The following is a 19465-nucleotide window of genomic DNA, read 5'->3' on the forward strand; positions in this document are numbered from 1 at the left end:
AAACAGATCCGAGTCAGAAATATTCATAAACAATATGAAAATTGAACATACAACAGAATACAAATATTTAGGTACCTACTTTACTGCAGATGGAAAGCAACATAAAGAAATAAAAATAAGAACAGTCATAGCTAAAGATGCCTTCTGGAAAAATAAAGATCTACTCAGAAGTTTTGTGGGTATCGACACAAAGAAAAGAATGATAAGAACATTAGTGTGGCCAGTTTTCACATATTGAAGTGAGAGCTGGGTATTCAAAAAGAGAGTAAGACAACAGATAATGTTCTTTGAAATGTGGTGCTATAGGAGAGCTCTGAAAATCTCATGGACAGATTACGTAACAAATACAGATGTCCTACAGAGAATGAGAACACAGATCTTTATTACAGGAAATGATCCAGAGAAAGATACGATTAGCAGGACATGTACTGAGAGGTTCAGAAGGACAGAAGATACTAACATTATTTAAATTAAGGGGATTAATATCCCCTTAATTTAAATAATGTTTATATCGCCGAAACGAAGCCTATTGGCTCTTTATATTTAAGTAACTTAATGGTTGCACCTGTTTGACAACTCGTATAGCAGAGTATATAAGTTCTTTTCGCTATACCCTTTGGTATCTATTTGGTCTAGCTGCTCACTGATGAAGCCTCAAAAAAGGCTGAAACCGGTCTGGGTAGTGACCTCCCACCATAATGTAATAACAGCATACATTTCCTAGGAAATGTGTTTTTACATTATGGAAAATACCAAGAATAGCGATCAGAACTTCACCACCTTTGCTGCTAGTTGCCCGAGATTGTACTACGTACTAGGATTACTTGAATTAGCTCACGCTAGTAATCGCCAATACTTTTATAGTTTACTATATTCGGCATGAAACTCTCTGATTCCAATCTCTGTGTTTCTTATTCGGTTTTAAAAAATGTGGGATTAATATCCCCTTAATTTAAATAATGTTTATATCGCTGAAATGAAGCCTATTGGCTCTTTATATTTAAGTAAGGATACTAACAGTGTTAGAAGGAAAAATGATGGGAAAAGGATCAAGAGGTAAAAAACGAAGGACATGGTTTGAAGATATAAGATCATGGACAGGATCACATGTCTATGCAGAAACAAAAAGGAAAGCCACCAACGGAGAGAACTGGAAGGACATGGTGCTGCACTCTCACTGAGAAAGCTACATGAAGAAGGAGGAGGTTATATGACATGGATTTTGCTCATGTGTTAATTCAGGATAGGTGCATGCCAGAATTAGCTACATAAACACCATAACCTACTCTCTTGGGTTTGCATTCCCTGCTGCACTCAGAATATAGTGGATAGGGAATTGTTTTGCTGTGGTCTTTTATGTCTTTTTGTGTGTGTGTGTGTGTGTGTGTGTGTGAGAGAGAGAGAGATAATCTATTTCCATGAAAAATGAGATTTTACTATCCTATTTTGTGATTGATTAACTTGTCTTGCTTAATGAGGTGTCACTAATGGAGATATCAGTCCAATTATGCTATGAGGTGACACTAATGGAGACATCATTCCACTATAATTATGATAGTTAGTAATTGATGAAAAATTACTAAACATCAGTAGTGATATAGACTAAGTGAGCATTATAGGTTTTTTTTTTATTTGTAATATTGACCCCATACATAACTGGTCTCAAGACCTATAATTATCACAACAGTGTCATATGTGGCAAGTGATCTAGTGACAAGTTTCTTGAAATGCTGGAGATTGTACTCATTGGGAAAAACAATATAAGGAATGCTGTTCTAAAGAACACAGGCTGATGGAATGAAGGAAGATGAAACATTGGTTCAATATGTTTGGAATTGGACTATATATAGATATGGACTAGGCTGCTTTAGTTGTTACATTATTAGAGGAAAGGAGGAATGTAGTGGCCAGTTCAGCAGAGAAATGCCCATGAAAGTACCTATAAAAAAAAAGTTATAATATGCAAAACAGAGAATGTATGGGAAAGTAACTGGAAGGGTCTCTTAGAGGCATCTGTTAGGCTGCCCTCTTCTATATACAGTCAAGAATTCTTAGGGAGATTTTTGGTGACCACCCCAAATGTAAAAATAGTATTCTTGTTTGGATTTCAGATTTATGAAGTGTTAAGAGTTGAGCAGAAGAGAACTACTGTTTTGAATGAAAAAGAACACCAAGTTTTTTTGAAGCTGAGGAGGCTATTAATGTAGTATGCTTATACTAGGATAATCTGAATGTGAAAGATAGCTGAAGAAGGGGAGAACTGATCTTGAAAGGATACCTGAATATTATCAAAAGTAAGAGGAAGTGAAGGAGAATCTTTCTTGTGGGTAATAAGACAGAACTGCATTTGAATAGCATTGAAATTCACTAGGTTGTCTTCACACCACTTGAGAATGGTGAGGCACTCGTTATTTAAGACTTGTTATTTATTTAAGGAATTTATTAGTCGTTAAAATTTGAAAATTATACCTACTAGTTTCATGCACCTACAAAGAACTGGTGGCTTCATCAGGACTTAATTAACATCAGAAATATATAAATAGATAACAAAGTTGTCTAAACATTGAAAAACCATTCAAGAAAAATAAATAAATTCACGTCAACAAATAAACATGAAGTTGCATGGCATTTATTAGCTGTCAGCTGTTAAAGACAGAAGGTGATTGTTAACATAGTTGAAGTCTATGATGTTAAAAGATTTAATAAGTAGTACTATCTATATGTTATGTAATATCAGTCCTTTGTTTTTATTCAATGATCTGTGTTGAATGGATGACTATAATGCTGGCCTGGTTGGCTGAATGGTTAGCACAGCCAAAAGCGGGTTCGAATCTGCTTTTGGAGGAGACGGAGATTTGTGGAGTAGGTGCCCTCCCTTGATGAGTCTTTGGACTCCCTGGAGGTGTCACGCAATAATAATAATAATAACTGGTGCTTCAGAAATGTGGCATGAAAATTTTCTTCTACATAAAGCACAGTACAAGCATTCCAGTCACCTGCATGGTTGGTATTGTAAGTATGGTTGGCCATACTTATTTATTGGACATATATATATATATATATATTTCTGATGTTAATTAATTCCTGATAAAGCCACCAGTTCTATGGTGTGTAAAACTAGTAGGTGTAATGTTCAAATTTTAATGACTGATAAATTCCTTGTTATTACTGAACATCCTTTAGTCATAAAACAGTTTTTTTTAAAATAATACAGGATTTCTCAAAAGAAGAAGAGGAATGAGGAGTGCTGTCATCAGCAAAACTATGAATAGGATTTTAAGTCAGAGAGAGAGAAGGTCATTGATGTAAAGGAGGAAGAGTGAGGGTAAGAGTACTGAACACTGGGATACTCCAGCATTGATGAAGAAAGGAAGCCATTCACCATGACACCCAAAAATGACCAAAGGGGAATCTGGTAATCCAATCACATAAGACAGGAGGGAACCATAAGATATTAGCTTGTTGAGAAGGCCTTGGTACCAGACATGGTCACATGTCTTGAAAATTTCAAAGGAAACCACGAGTTTCACCAAATTTTTTCATGGCCTGTGTCCAAAGGTGATCACTTATTAATTGATGGAACTCCAGCTAGTTGTCGATAACCTTCTCTATCTCTTGCTTGAGTACTGCAGTGATGGCATTGGGATGGTAGTTTGATAGCTCTCCTTTTTATGTATAAGCTGGGTAATGGCTTGCCTTCAATGCTGTTGATCAATATTAGGTGATACAGGATTGTTGTTAGTTCTTCTGTGATGTTCTTCTATGATCTAGACCAGGAGATTTATTAGTATCAAAACTAATGTGAATTTTTTTGATGTCCTGTTAAAATGTCAGAGGTGGTCTTCAGTGGGGAGTTATGGTATTGCAGAGGAGTGATTTGCTTTGGTCAGCTAAGCATGATTTGAAGGAAAAGACTAATGCCAACAGGTGTACCCTATCTTTAGGTGATGTAACCATGGTACCATCAGGCTGTGATGGGGTGGGTAAATTAAAGGAACAGCAGAAGTAACAACTAACAGCCCTTATGAGAGAACAGAAGCTTTGACTGGGACAATTGAGTTGGAACAACTTATGGCACTCTTAGTTCGATTTCTCATTTAGCTTTTTTTTTTTTTTAACATGTTTCAAGCAAAAAAAAAAAAAATGAGAAATTTAAGTTTTTGACTTGAATCACTGAACATGTGCTGCATTTTTTTATTTCTGTATTTTGCTAAATTGATCTGCACAAGCATAATTTTTAGAGAATCAGGCTTTGTATAAAAAGTCAGGGGTTTGTAGTAGAGTGGGAGACTGAAGGCCCTCATTCCATTAAAGATTATTTTAGTTATTTCAGATCAGGTGTTCAGATCAGGAGATCAAAAACAGTAATCCACCCATGGAAAAGAGACATACGTAGAAATCCCAGAGGTCATACCTGGCACCATTGTAGTGCCATGGGTTTGCACTGAGATTGACTAGAAGGATTGATCTGAAGGAAACATGGATAAGATTACGTCAGAGCTGCCAAGAGGAGAGTAGATCTGGAGTGTTGGAAAAATGATGAAATCTGCTATTGTGGTTAACTATTTGTGTTAGATCATGACTGATAGCAAATGACTGCGCCTCACTTCCATCTTGATCTGTGAAGTTAGAGAAGGAGAACCAGTTTGTATTATGAAGTTTCCTAGGAAGATTATCTCTGAGTTTGGGTAATTTACTCAAAGTTTGGTTAAATCATCTTTTAGAAATAAGTAATCAAAAATAGCACATGGTTGTCTGAATTAGGAGAGTGGTAAATGCAACAAGTGAAAGCCGTAAAGAGATAATGTAATGGAAAAATGGAAATTCCAGGTTGGATAAACTTATAAGTTTATCCAACCTGGAATATAAGTTTATATAAACATCATCATCATCATCATCAAATTCCTGCCATGTACCCTCAAGGGGTGTACAGGATATGACAGTACTACATGAAAAAATTACATCATTACTAACTTCCTATCTACAATTTTCCTCCAAATCAGTCTGTTACTTGTCAAGACTCCAACATTATCAGATCTTATATTTCTATCGTCTAAGGCACTTTGTACCGTATCAAACCACCTATATCTTGGTCTTCCTCTGGGTCGTTTTCCTGCCAACCTGGCAGAGGACACTTGTTTTGCTAATCTTTCCTCTCCCATTCTATTTAAGATTAATTTGCCTTTAAACTTAGAGGCAAATTATAAATTCCACTTTGGTAAGTTCATTATTTTAATTTGCTCTTGATTGTATATCATCATTGTTATTCTCTGGATTTCTCCTGAGAGCCTGGGTATTCATTGTGGGTGGCTACTCGACCCATACAACAATTGTCATATTTCTTGATGAATTCATTCACCATGCACTCACTACTCCATTTCACCATTCACCATGAGAAAATCTTACAATTGCACTCTTGTTCATCTTTTAGAGAAGATTCCTTGTTTTCCTTTGTTCCATATATCTACTCACCACCGTACTCTCTTTACTGTTTCTTAGTCCTGGAGACCAAACTGTGTTCAGTCTAGTCTCCAGGGCTAAGTCGAAATGTGGTCTTATCAAGGCTTTATAATAAGACAAAATTACTTCCTTAGATAGTATTCTTGGCAGTATTCTTAACAGCTGTTATTTCTTGTTTGCAATGCTGCCCAGCATTCTTCAATATCCTCTCGACTACCACTAAAGTGATAGTGGAGAGGAAAACCACTTATTATTTTTTTTGAGCAAAGTCCAATCAATGTAATTTTCCATTTCAATTCTCTTTAACCCAAAATGCTCACTTTTCCAAATGGTAACATTCAACTAATACCTGTTTTCATTTGTTTTACATATATATATATATATATATATATATATATCATGACCTTATTCATCTTGCAAGACTGAACAGTAATGATCCATGTATAGAGACCTGTGCTTCACCGCTGGTCACACTCTGGCTTTTAGACTCCATCCCTCTGTACACTACTTTCTAATATCAGTTGATCTTCACCCTGCTTGCTCCTTCCATGCTGTCTTTTTATTCAAATATCTTGGCATAGTCCAATAATATCATTGTTTATCAATATTCCCCTAGTCAATGCAGTTCTAACTTTATCATACAAATGAAAACAGATTGCTAAGATAGGAACTCCCTTTCAGATCATGCCTTCTTGAGACCAAGACTAGCTCATAGGCATTTTAATTACACATTCTTAAGATGCTAACCTTAAGACTGATCAATATCTCTAGTTTGATCTGCTATTTTTGTAATGCTGTAATCAATATTGGTGGGAAAAATAGTAAAAAATTGTCTTCAAAAAAAAAAAAAATCAAAGAAAGAATCAATTTTCACCTGTTTAAGTTTCAGTTTCTCATTCAGAATAAACCCATAGCTCAATATGAAAATCGGTGCCTAAGCAAGCCTTAAATGCTCTGTCATGGTCACATGAAAACAATGATTTTGGTTCATTTATGCACATTATCAATAGTTTCCTTCAGATTTTCACCATGAATTTCTTTTGTATTCTGTATATTATTAACATCTGACCTCCATGGAGTTGAAGACTCATTGTTGGAGGTACACACTATTGCACACAATGCTCATCCAACTGTGCTTTAAACTGATTCAATGTGTCTACACCCACAACACATTCAGGCAATGCATTCCACTCTCCATGCAAAGAACCTACTCCTCACTCCACTTCTTACACCCTCCTTATACAGTTTCCAGCGATGACCTCTTGTTCTACCCCCTCTCCAATTCTGTGAAAAATCTCTTCCATATCAACCTGATAAGCCCTTACTAGCTTATATGTCTCAATCATATCCCCTCGCCCTCTCTTCCTCCTTTTCACAAGGCTTTGCAATTTACATATTCTCAATCTGCCCTCCTAGAGTATGAGAGCAGATTGAGAGAAACAGCACACCTTTAAATTTTCTCCACAGAACGTATACTTTGCATCCCATCATTGCTTACCATATTTCAAAACCTTACACTTTGTAACATTGAAATGATAGTTTCACTTTCATGCCCATTCATGCAATCTGTTTTCAAGTCCTTTTGTAAAGCCATAACATCTGCATTGCTCTCCCCAGTTTTGCATCATCTGCAAACAGCTGCATATCACTAGTTAAACTCATCCCAATATCAATAACATACAAATTAAACATATACTAATTCTGACACACTCTTTTTATCAATGTTGAGGATTTTTTCTTCAAGATATCTTCATGCTTCACTACTTCTTCTGATGTCACTTGAAGGCTGAGATTTTCTCCAAGCTGTGCCATTTCTTCAGTTACTTTTTGCTGTTGTTATCTCTCGTTGGATTTGAACATTTCAAAATCAGGCACAATTTGGGGTAACAAATTTTCCATGCTGTTAGCTTTGATTTCTGGCTCATACTTGCCCATTAGCATTTTTGATGTTATAACTCATTTAGAATTATTTTATTATTGGCTTGCCTTTCCATCCTTCATCATGAAACAGTATTCAAACGGAAATGGTACTTCACATTATAGTTTGCAGTAGCATTGGCATGCTTATCCATTGGTTGGATCATTGATGTGGATGGATTTAATGACAATGAATATTGTCATTAAATCCATTCGAACCTGCAGCCTTTTGGCAGGAGAGTGGATACGCTAACCACTCAGCCAACCTGGCTGGTAGTATTACAGACATACTGCAAACTATAATGTGAAGTACCATTTACATTTGAATACTGTTTCATGATGAAGGATGGAAAGGCAAGCCAACAATAAAATAATTCTAAATGAGTTATAACATCAGAAATGCTAATGGGAGAGTATGAGCCAGAATAATAAAGAATACCCAAGGTCTAAGCTCTGAGTTGAGTAATTGACAAATGGGAAAGCATTCTTTGCCAATTTCTTAGGCCAGAAATATCCTTCTACTGCTTGATATCATATAATTCACAAACAAATCTTGAACAATTTCAAGGATCACCTACAGCTTTTAATTACTACTCTTAAAAATGACCGGAAGCCAACACAGTAACATTCTTCAGCAGTCTTGTTTTTAGAATGATATTTCATTTGAGTATTCACCTTGGATCTTCTTTATTGGAATCAGAAAATATGGTCTCTGCCTTCTCATAAATCATTATGATGATATGTCTATATCTTCTCACATCTGCAAACCACTTTTCAACAGTTTTCTTTTGAGAAGCAAAATTTCCTCCCTTAGCTGAACCAGTTTTGTTGTTCTTTGTACAAGTCTTACTGATGATAATGTCTTTCACAGTTGACCATGACACTGATTATATGCTATGAGTGCAGTCTCCTGATTGAGTGAGTCATGTGCAACATGTGTCCTTATGATTTTTATTACACCTCTTTTCAGTTTGTTCTCTCCATATGATATAACTTGTTATATTGCATGAGCTGAGATGAAAAGCTGAAGATTTATTTCTCACTCATTAATTGAAAGCAAAAATAAATCTGTATAAATACATTCTATAAATGCATTTTTTTTTCTTAAATTGAATCAAATTTTCAGAACAACTTTATTTAATAATATTAGAGAAAACTCTAATTTGAAATGCAAATAACAAAAAAGTGGGCCAAAATCTGGTGAGGATAAAAAAATGAATTGAGTGCATGTTCTGGTTAATATTTATTTTATGGTGCAGCATCTTATAGGTTCAGCACTTTATTCCACTTCAATGCATATTCAGGTAACCTCTGATTTACACATCCCCAATTTATGTGAATTCATGTTTTTGGATTCACTCCCCTCCACCGTATACATATATGTTATTCCACTTGTCAGTATATTGTTGTTATTATTGTTATTTGACACCTCCAGGGAATCCAAAGACTCATCGAGGGAGAGCGTGCCAACAGCATCCAACAGCCAACAAACGATTGACCTCCTTTCAACTACTGACCGTGCTCAAACTTGCTTAATTTTTATGTGAGCCATTAGTAGCAGAGGCTCTACCAATCGACCAACATTGTTACACACATGCCATTTGTGTAGCTCATATCTGTAAATTCAACATTCGTTGCTGATTTGAAGACAAACTTTAAAAAAAACAAAAGAACGTACATGCTGGTTCAATACACTTTTGATGCTATTGTTTCCACACACACACACACATACATAATTTATTACAGTTTAATTTCCATCCTCATTAAACTTATCAGTAAGACCAGTGAAGGAAAGTCACAGCAATGAAGATATGCAGGAGTAAAAAGAAGCATGCTACTATCAATTTGGATAGAAAGTTCAAAATGATGCAAAACCTTGGTCCAGTTTTAAGATTATTTACCTTGCACATGAATTTAAATTAAGCAAGTCAACAATAAGAACAATCTTTAAAGATAAGGATAAAAGAAGTAGATGAAAATGTTACTCCCTTCTCAGCAAATGAAAATAAGTCTCTCAATTTGTAAAAAAATAGAAAAAATCAATAAAAACAATCAAAAGATATGGGGAGAAAAAAAAACAGTATTCCCTTTTTAACATGGAAACTCACTTTACACAGATTTCTTGTAATGCATCTCCCACATAAAAAGTGCTTACCAGTACTTGTTATTTGCAGGTGCTATTCCATTTAACTCACTTCAGTTGGGGGAGGGGTTCTCAAAAAATCCCAGTCAAGTAGATTTGGCTGTGGTTTTTTTTTTTAAATGTGTTTCAAAAGAAAAACTCATGGTAATGAAAATGCCATAAATAGTTTTTGATATCAAATTTAAGTAGACATCCATTATATGTGTGTGTGTGTATATATATATATAATATTTAATTTTTACAAATGTACAGAGTGCTATCCTTTGCACTTATATCCATTTTGTAGTTATAATAACATGAACAACGAAGAAGCTTTCATTAGTTCATCTAAAAATAGACATTTGGAATGGATTCACTTAATTTACGTACCGTATATTATTGAAAATACCCTAGTACTTTTTTATTTGTTTCTTTTCTCTACCTAAAGTTTATTAGTTTTTATATTTCTGTGAGTTTGCATGAAAATATTTAACTTCTTTTTTCATATCAGCATGGTGAGACAGCACTGCACATTGCTGTATGGCATGGTTTTCCCAAGATTGTTGATACCTTATGTGATTTTGGTGCTCACACAAACCTCCGAAATAAGGTTTGTCTCCTTTATATATTCTTATTTCTATAAATGCATTTTTTTTTTCTTAAATTGAATCAAATTTTCAGAACAACTTTATTTAATAATATTAGAGAAAACTCTAATTTGAAATGCAGATACCAAAAAAAAATACCAACTTTATAAAAGCTTTAGTTTATTTGGGTGAAACCAGGAACTCATTATTTCTTCAGAAATAATGAGTTCCTGGAGTGAGAGACTTGGCTCTTTGATTCACTTGGCTCTTTGACTACTACCTCTCCTAATCTGCTTTTACTTCCAAAAGCTTTCTGTGGCTCTCACTCATGAAAGGTTATTATTATTTTTTTAAATATTTTTTGTATTATTATTTATTTTTATATAGTCTGGAAACCCTGCTCTAGAAACGAAACATGGAATTTATTTTCTTCCCATATTCCTTGCTCTACTTCTCCTCAGTCTTTTTTCTATCCCTTTTTCCAGACCACCATTACTGGGATCCAACACCCTATCACCATGTTTGCCATGCTGTGCAACCTGTAGATATCCAGGAAGGGGGATCCCAGTGGGTATAATCTGCCCACAGTTGAGAGAACTGTAGCTGGCAGAGTGCCAAGAGGAGTCAGTTCATGTTGAAGGAGAGAAAAGAATAAGGGATATACAAATCCATCACTAACACGTGAAATCACATGCTTTATACATAAAATTTTCCAACTGTTATACAAGCAAAATAGTTAGTACTTTAAAAACTATTATGTTCATAAAAGAAAAGCTAATTTTCTGACGTGTAATAATAAACACTCATCCCACAAAATGGATTGATTATCCTATTATTGGAATGGATTTGCCTTCTTCTTCTGCCATGCAGAAGTGTCAAGGGTTCTCTCATCTGTGGTTGAACTATAGCTTTGCACAACTTGGGCCTCTGCTTCGTTCGGCAAGACAGATAGTCCTAGATGGCCCAGCTAGGATCATTTTGCTAGTAGGCTTGAATGCAAGGGGTGTTGAAGTCTCTCACTCCATGGTCTGGGGGTTGGGATCCAAGGCTTGCTGTGGTGCTGGTATAGCATCCAGGGTAGCCCTGATGTTTCACTCTCAAGTGCAGTCATTGCTTGCTGGTCAGTGGGCAGCCATGTGTGGTGCTGAACGAAAAATCCCCTGAACATGAATTCTTCATCCTCAAATGTTTCAGGGGACTTAACAAAACCCCAACCAAGTATTGATACCATAGATACATCATTTGGTAACAGAAGTAAGAAACAAAAGATATATGATACTAGTATAAATGTACCTGTATTTTTGATCATCCATGCAACAGATGAAAAGCCAATAGGGAAAATGTCACCCTTCTTTCTTCAAGAGGGTTTAGAAGGACTGGCAGGATTTCCCAAAACTGTTAAGAAATTACGTTCTGGTGATATCCTTATGGAAACATCATGTCAGCACCATTCCGAGAAACTACTGGGAGCTACATCAATGGGTAAAATACCAATCATAGTAAAGCACTCAACTCTTGCAGAGGAGTGATATCAGAATGGAATTGCCTTGTTCCTGATGAGGAGATATGTTCAGAGCTTAAATATCAGGAAGTGGCAGGTGTAAGGCACATCATAATACATAGGGATGGTCACCTGGTTTCAACTAGGAACATCATCTTTGCTTTTGATACATCTAAGCCTCCAACATCTATAAAAGCAGGGTCTCAACTGTCCTGTTAGAGCATACATCCCTAATTTACTGAGATGCTTTAGATGTCAGATATCGGCATGCTTAAACTGCCTGTCTTGGCTTCACCACCTGTGCCCAATGTGGTAGTAAAGAGCATGATATCAAATCTTGCTCTGCAAAAAAAAAAAAAAAGCCAAATGTGTCAATTGTTGGGGAGATCATCCAGCTTATTCACATTCATGTCAGAAATGGAAAGATGAAAAAGAAATACAAAAAATTAAAAACAGAACAAAATATATCATATCAGGATGCAAAAAGGAAGTCAATCACTACTACACCTGTTTTGAGATCTTTATGCTGAGAAGGTGGCAGCTAAGAAAATGTCAACAGCATCTCAAATAAGTATGTCTTTTCCACTATCTGATAATTTCATCATACCTGAACTTTATAATCATGGGTGCTTCTCTGTAGAGTGCATCAATCGCATGACCTGTGGTAGTCACTTATTCCAGAGACATCTCCAAAAATGGTTCCATTCAACGAGAACCCACTTGTCAAAAAAATTATAACAAAGATACCACTTAAAGATTAAACTCCCAGCCCCCCCCCCCCCCCCCCCACACACACACAGAAAAAATTGACACTTTGGTTTTCACCAAAAGAAAATTAAACTTGCCAACTAACCCTGACACATCAGATGTATTGCATGTTCCAAAAAAAAGTTGATTAATGTAAACCTGACAGAAGTAAGCTCTTAGCCTTCAGATTCTCGTGATTTCTCTCATTAGAATTATTTCTCCCATGAATTAATAATTTTTGAAGACTCGTGACATCAAACAGATTCTAGCATAGGCCATCACTCTTATACAAATCTAATCTTCCCTTGGACTCATTCCACACATCCAAAACTTGCATCCATTCCTTCTATGCAACATATGAATCGAATATTTGCCATAATAGCCCTTCTTCGTAATTCATTTCCATCAAAGCTAAGTAGTATACTAACGATTTTTACTTTCTCACTCTTCACTCTAACTTCTTCCAATAACTTTTTCATATCCTCTCTCATACTAAATTTATTGCTAGTTAAGTCATTGATACCTACCAGAATTACAACCTCTTTTGTTTTCTTTTCTGTTTTTTAGTTGTTTGTGTTACATTTTTAATTTTCTCTGGGAAAACTTAACATTATAACCCACTCATCAGTGGCATGTTTATGATAGTCACCATACCAAATAACATCCTTCTATTTATAATTACTTACCAGATTTTCATTATTGCACACTAACTTTCCTGATTCCATGCTTTGTTGTTTTCCATTTTGCTGCTGAACTTTTTTTATACTTCCTACATTCCTCTAAACAGATCTTGACTTTCTGTAATTCCCTCATTGTCTCTCTAATAATCTGTTTTAATCTAGAGATTTTGCTGGTTAAATTATTTTCAGTATCCTCCTCGATATTGTCTCTAGTGGAGAAAATTTCTTGTTCACTACTTGGCTGTTCTTGTTAGCTTCTTTCTTATGCTTTTTCAGTGCTATTTTACAGCTGTATTTAATATTACAATATCACAATAAAAATATGTTATAAAGACACTAAATACTCTAAAAACACAATCTACTCCAATATACTATAAAACTAATTTTCTAAGGAGAAAACAATAAAACAGATAAATATTACCAATTTTACATGAACTAAATTACACCAACCTCTCACAATATAACCCCAAATCCCCTGGGGTGCTTAAGGGTCAAAGCTGTATAACTGAGAGGAGACCTCCACATAGCCTTTAAAGGAATGCGGAGAATCGACCAGGGCTTCTGACCTAATGTTCAATCCTCACCTTCTCGTGGTGCACCCTGTTGGATATCTTCTTGGATACCGAATGAACGAGGATGGGCTGGCAATTTGGGACTTAGCCAACCAAATTGCATTCTTATTGATTAAACCAAAATAAAAAATGATGGTACAACATGACAAAATTTCATGCCGGCTGGGGCGTTGCCCGGTTAAACAAGCCCCCCCATTGTTTTCGCCAGGGAACCAGAGTGAACAGCGAAAAGTCAGCAACTGGAACAAATCTGAAAACACACCCCAACTCAACATCACCAGAGTTAAAGATTGGTACTATTAACATAAGAAGCCTGAATGGCAAAGAAATGGAGCTAGCTGAGGAATTAGATAAGTACCAGATCGACATAATAGGGATGACTGAAACAAAAAAGACAAAAACTGGTGAGATCTTTCTGAGCAATAAATACAAAATGTTATATTCAGGCAATGACAATCAAGGAAAAGAAAGAGTAGCCATAGTATTCAACACAAAATACGAGGCTAATCTTCTTGAATGGCAGGCAGTCTCAAGTAGAGTAATGTGGGCAAATATGAGAATAGGGAACTGGACAATGAGACTTATTTGTGCCTATGGTCCCACAGAAGGTTCTACTAAGGTAGAAGTGGAGGAATTTTTTGATGCTTTAGAAAAAGCAACTGACACAATGAAAAAGGAAAAGTTGGTCCATGTTGGAGATCTAAATAGCAGAGTAGGAAATGATTGTGAGACATACAAAAATATTTTGGGAAAATTTGGAGAAAAGAGCAAAGCTAATAATAATGCCAAATATTTGTTGGATTTCTGCTCAGGACATGGACTGGTTATTACTAACACCGTGTTCTAACATAAAAATGTGCACAAATTCACATGGAGAGAAGAGGCAAGGAAAAAGAAAAGTCTCATTGGCTATGTTATTGTTGATAGTGATGTTTTCTCCCTGGTGCAGGACACCAGAGTTTGCAGAGGATTTGAAATTGGAAGTGATCACTATTTAGTCTTGAGCAGGATAAAATTGAATTTCATATTGAAAAGAATAACATGTAAGAAAGTTTTAAAGCGAATAAAAGTTGAGCAGCTCTCAGATGTGAGCTGTAGACTAAAATACACAAAGATTATTGAAGGAAAAATGAAAGAGTTTGAGAACAGGAATCAAACCTTGGAGAAAGCCCTGATTGATTCAGCTAGAGAGGCATGTGGTGAAGTTGTGTGCAAGGATAGAAAAATTAGAACTCCATGATGGACACAGGAAGTTAAACAGGCAGTGAAGGAAAAGCAGAAAGCATATCAAAAGTTCCTGGCAAATAAGTCAGCTTGTGCTCTTAGAGAATACAGAGACAAATGCACGAATGCTAAACACTGCGTAAAACTAGCTAAACAAAAGTCATGGGAGGACTTTGGCAAGAATATAGAAAATAAATATCAAGAAGGTGCCAAAATATTCTGGAGGTTGTTGAAGACGCTTAGGAATGGAGGAAAGAGTGCTGTAAAAGGAGTTAGAGATGATAAATGTGACATGAAAACAGAAGAAAAAGAAATCCATGAAGTATGGAGTAATTACTTTGAAAAACTGCTAAATGAAACTAGCAGTGATGATAGCATAGTGGTAAAAATCCATACTTGAAGTAGAAAAAGCCATCAAAGACTTAAAATGCAGAAAGCAGCAGGAGTAGATGATATTCGACCAGAAATGCTGAGGTATGATGGTATAAAAATCTTACAGTGGCTGCACTGCATTGTTCAGAAAGCCTGGACAGAGGGACGAATTCCCGATGATCGGAGTAGAGCTCTCATAGTACCCATATATAAAACAGGAAATAAAACTGAATGTGAGAATTACAGAGGTATTTCCCTAATAAGTGTTCCTGGCAAGATCTATGCAAGTATACTTGAGAAACGATTGAGAAGAATTGTGGAAGAAAAGCTGGGTTAAGAACAAGCTGGATTCCGGCCAAATAGAGGCTGTCAGGATCAGATCTTCACTTTACGACAAATAGTGGAGAAATCATGGGAATATAACAAAGATTTCTATTTGAGTTTTGTTGATTTGGAAAAGGTATATGACAAGGTGCCAAGAGAGAAGCTATTCAATACACTACAGTTATATGGTGTCATTGGGGCATTATATCAAGCAATACTTAGTCTTTATTTGAGTTATAAGTCAGCAGTTAGAATTGAAGGAAGTACAGGAAGATGTTTTAATGTTAAATCTGGTGTGAGACAAGGATGTACATTATCCCCTCTGTTATTCATTATCTATATGGATCACATTATGAAGGAAAGTGGTATTAAACATGATATCAGAATTGGAGATGTTAATGTCAGCTCTTTGCTTTATGCAGATGATGTTATACTTCTAAATAAATCCGCTACAAGTCTGCAAGATTCTCTGACTAAATTGAATAACTGTTGTAATAGATATGGTATGAAGGTCAATAAAAAGACCAAGACAATTAAAATAGGCAGAATCATTGAAAATGTCAAGTGTGTTGTGAATGGAGAACCTGTGGAACAAGTAAAAGATTTCAACTACTTAGGCACGATTTTTAGTGAAGATGGTAAATTAAATATAGAAATAGACAACAGAATCAGCAAAGCTGGTATGGTGGGAAGTCAATTGAATAAATTCATATGGAATAAGAGAGAAATTAGTCATAACACTAAATTAACTGTATACTAGACAGTGTTCAAACCAGTTTTAACTTATGGATCTGAGAGCTGGGTCAGAAGTAAAACACTTGACCAAAGACTAGAGACTGCAGATATGAGAGTCCTGAGAAAGATTATAGGCGTGAACAGATGGCATCAATGGCAATATCATATTAAAAACGAGGATATTAGGAAAGAACTTGACATTGTCAGCATCCAGGAATGCGTTAGCAGAGCTAATCTCAGGTGGTATGGTCACTTAAATAGAATGGGAGAGGAAAGCTTAGCAAAACAAGTGTTCTTTGCCAGATTGGTAGGAAAACGACCCAGAGGAAGACCAAGATATAGGTGGATTGATACGGTACAAAGTGCCTTAGACGATAGAAATATAAGATCTGATAATGTTGGAGTCTTGACAAGTAACAGACTGATTTGGAGGAAAATTGTAGATAGGAAGTTAGTAATGATGTAATTTTTTCATGTGGTACTATCATATCCTGTACACCCCTTGAGTGTACATGGTAGGAATTTGATGATGATCCCCTGGATTCGAGGTTATGTTATATCACCCCTTAAGTCTTCTGCTATATCATTCATGTATAAATTAAAGAATAGTATTCCTAGTACAGAACCCTGGGACACTCCACAAGTCAATTTCATTTTGATCCCAATCTGCCATACACTACCCTCTGGTGTCTGTCTGTCAGTCACCCCACCTTTCCCCCATTCATTCCACCAGCCTCATATTCATCCTCATTTGCAATAGTTTCTATGCAGTATTCTGTGAAATGCCTTTGCAAAGGCCAGCAGTATCAGGTGAATTCATATCCTTTATCCAATTCTGCTGTCAATTTATTATAAAATATGAATAAATTACTAAAGCTGGACCTACTTTTTATATATTTCTATAAAATATGGAGAGAGTGCAAAGGGGAGTGAATGTTATCAGGATTGTGGAATACTGATTATGAAAACAAATTGAAAATTTATAGTCTGCAGACACTAGCAAACAGGAGAAAGAGGGGTGATGTGATTGAGACTTACGAACTTTGAACGGGTCATACAAGATTTCAGTTGATAGAATTTTTCAGTTTATGGAGGGTGGGGAAACTACAAGAGGGCATTCTTGGAAGCTGAGAATGAATGCCACTAAGAAGGGGGTGAAGACTAGATTTTTCTCTTATAGGGTGGTGCGTGATTGGAATGAATTGCCATTGGATGTTGTGAGTGCAAGCAGAAGAATAAGTATGAAAGCTGGTGTGTGTAGTATGTGGCCTCCCTTAATGAGTCTCTGAATCCCTGAAAGTCTCTCTTAATAATAATAATAATAATAATAATATATTCCTATCAACCCATTCTTGAATTACCTTTAACCAACACTCCAAAGATACTAACTTGCCTGTAATTTGTTACTTTGAGCATGCTAAATTTTTTGATTTATTTTATTTATTTATTTTTCTATAACTTATTTTTAACTTGTTTTTCTAATTTTTTAAAATAGTCTGCATGGTTAGCTGAGTGGCTGTGCGCTTCGCAACCATGTGCCTGGGTAAGAAACATCCTGGGTTCGATTTCCATCTCTGACATCAGGAGCTTAGGATCTTTCTCAGACATAGCCAAGTTAGCTGGTCTTGGGGATGGAATGCATGGTTTTTCTCCCCAGTTTATCTGGGGTGTTTCATCCCTCAAGCAGGTAAACCGGCCTTGAGAACTCAATGCTTCTACATACACGGGATACACCGGGAGGCATGGAAACATCCATTCTCACAACAAAATTCTAACCCCAAGCATATTGATTGGAGAGCAGGCGCATTAGCCTTGCCGACAGCAGCTAATAAATAGCCAGTATTATAGGCAACATGATCTTCTACTGAAGAGTGATAGATATACTGAATACAAAACAACTTGTGAAATTATAATTGTGGAAATTGAGATAAAGTAGTGCTTTGTTGAAATTTGAGTTTCTGCTAATAAACTAGGTATTGTTTTGTAGACTGGAGGTAGACATGTACATTGTTAAGATTGGAACTAAGACCACATACAGTAACACCCCTTCTTTACACTTTCTAGGGGACTGATGGAAAAAGTGTAAATAGCAGGAAATGTTAAAAACATTAAAAAAAAGTCTAAAAGATGACTTACTGCTGTTATGTGACTCTACTTAATAGATTACAAAATTTAATAACTGAAAATAAATGAATTTACAATTACTTACATTTATCTAATTAAAAAAATCTTTGATTGTTGATTGTTTTTGCTTTTTCTCCACTCATATAAGTTCCACCTGCCTCTCCACAGTGTATAAGGCATTAAATGCCCCATCGTTTCCTGATGCTTGCAATATACTGCCTCAAAGCAGAGATAGCTTCCATTGCTTCTTTACTAGTAGGGACAGTAGGTTCTTGATCACAGTCTTCTTCAACCACTTCTTCCTCTTCTTCACCAAGGTGGTTGGAAAGGATGTCCTCCACACTTGGTACCATTGATGTGATCATATCAACATCAACATAGTCTTGAAATGAGGAAGATTCATCCATCACATACCAGTTGTTGGATACTGACATAACTTCTTCCTCCTCTTCTGCAAACGTAACTTCTGCCTTCCGGAAACAGTTGGATATGGTTTCAGGAGTAATATGCAACCATGCTTTGGCCACATAATGCATCGCATCATGATTGATATGGTCATTTGTTTTGGGTCCATACAATTACCATGCATAAACACAGCTTTTTCAACAAGCATTTTTCTATATTTCCATTTAAATGCATGGATGATGCCCAGATCTAATGGCTGAAGCTCACGTCTACAATTAGGGGGAAAGAACACTAATCTAATGTTTCTAAGCTGCAGATATTCAGGGTGTGCAGGACATTTGTCTAGCAGTAGTAGTATTTTGTGGTGATTTGTCCCCATTTTAGCATCCAGAGCATGCATGGTGGATGTGAGGATGTGCTGGTTATCCATGCTGTGCTGTTGGCATCATACTTAATAGGCAGATTTTTCACATTCTTAAAACACCTTTGCTTTTTAAATTTACCAATTACCAGTGGAGGTAATTTTTCTGATCCATCAGCATTGACCATGAGAAAAACAGTTACCCTTTGCTTGTTGAGTTTTCCACTGTGACACTTTTCTCCTTTAAAACACAATGTTTTATTTGGCAGAATGTTATAAAAGAGCCCAGTTTCATCAACATTGAAAATATTTTTTGGTTCATAGTCCTGAATAA

At 35.9% G+C, this 19465-nt stretch overlaps 1 protein-coding gene across 1 annotated transcript in view; it reads left to right on the forward strand.

Moving 5' to 3' along the window:
- LOC150099731 (death-associated protein kinase 1-like) overlaps positions 1 to 19465 on the forward strand; it is a 504639-nt gene that overhangs the window by 298649 nt on the left and 186525 nt on the right. Inside the window, exon 14 of the mRNA XM_090403485.1 lies at positions 10011 to 10109. Within this exon, the coding sequence (XP_090259611.1) occupies positions 10011 to 10109 (99 nt within the window). The remainder of the gene's footprint in view (positions 1 to 10010; positions 10110 to 19465) is intronic.

The sequence above is a fragment of the Typopeltis vanoorti genome, chromosome 14 (assembly GCF_054136105.1).
Source record: "Typopeltis vanoorti isolate ZY-2024b chromosome 14, IOZ_Tvanoo_1.0, whole genome shotgun sequence".
Taxonomy (NCBI): domain Eukaryota; kingdom Metazoa; phylum Arthropoda; class Arachnida; order Uropygi; family Thelyphonidae; genus Typopeltis; species Typopeltis vanoorti.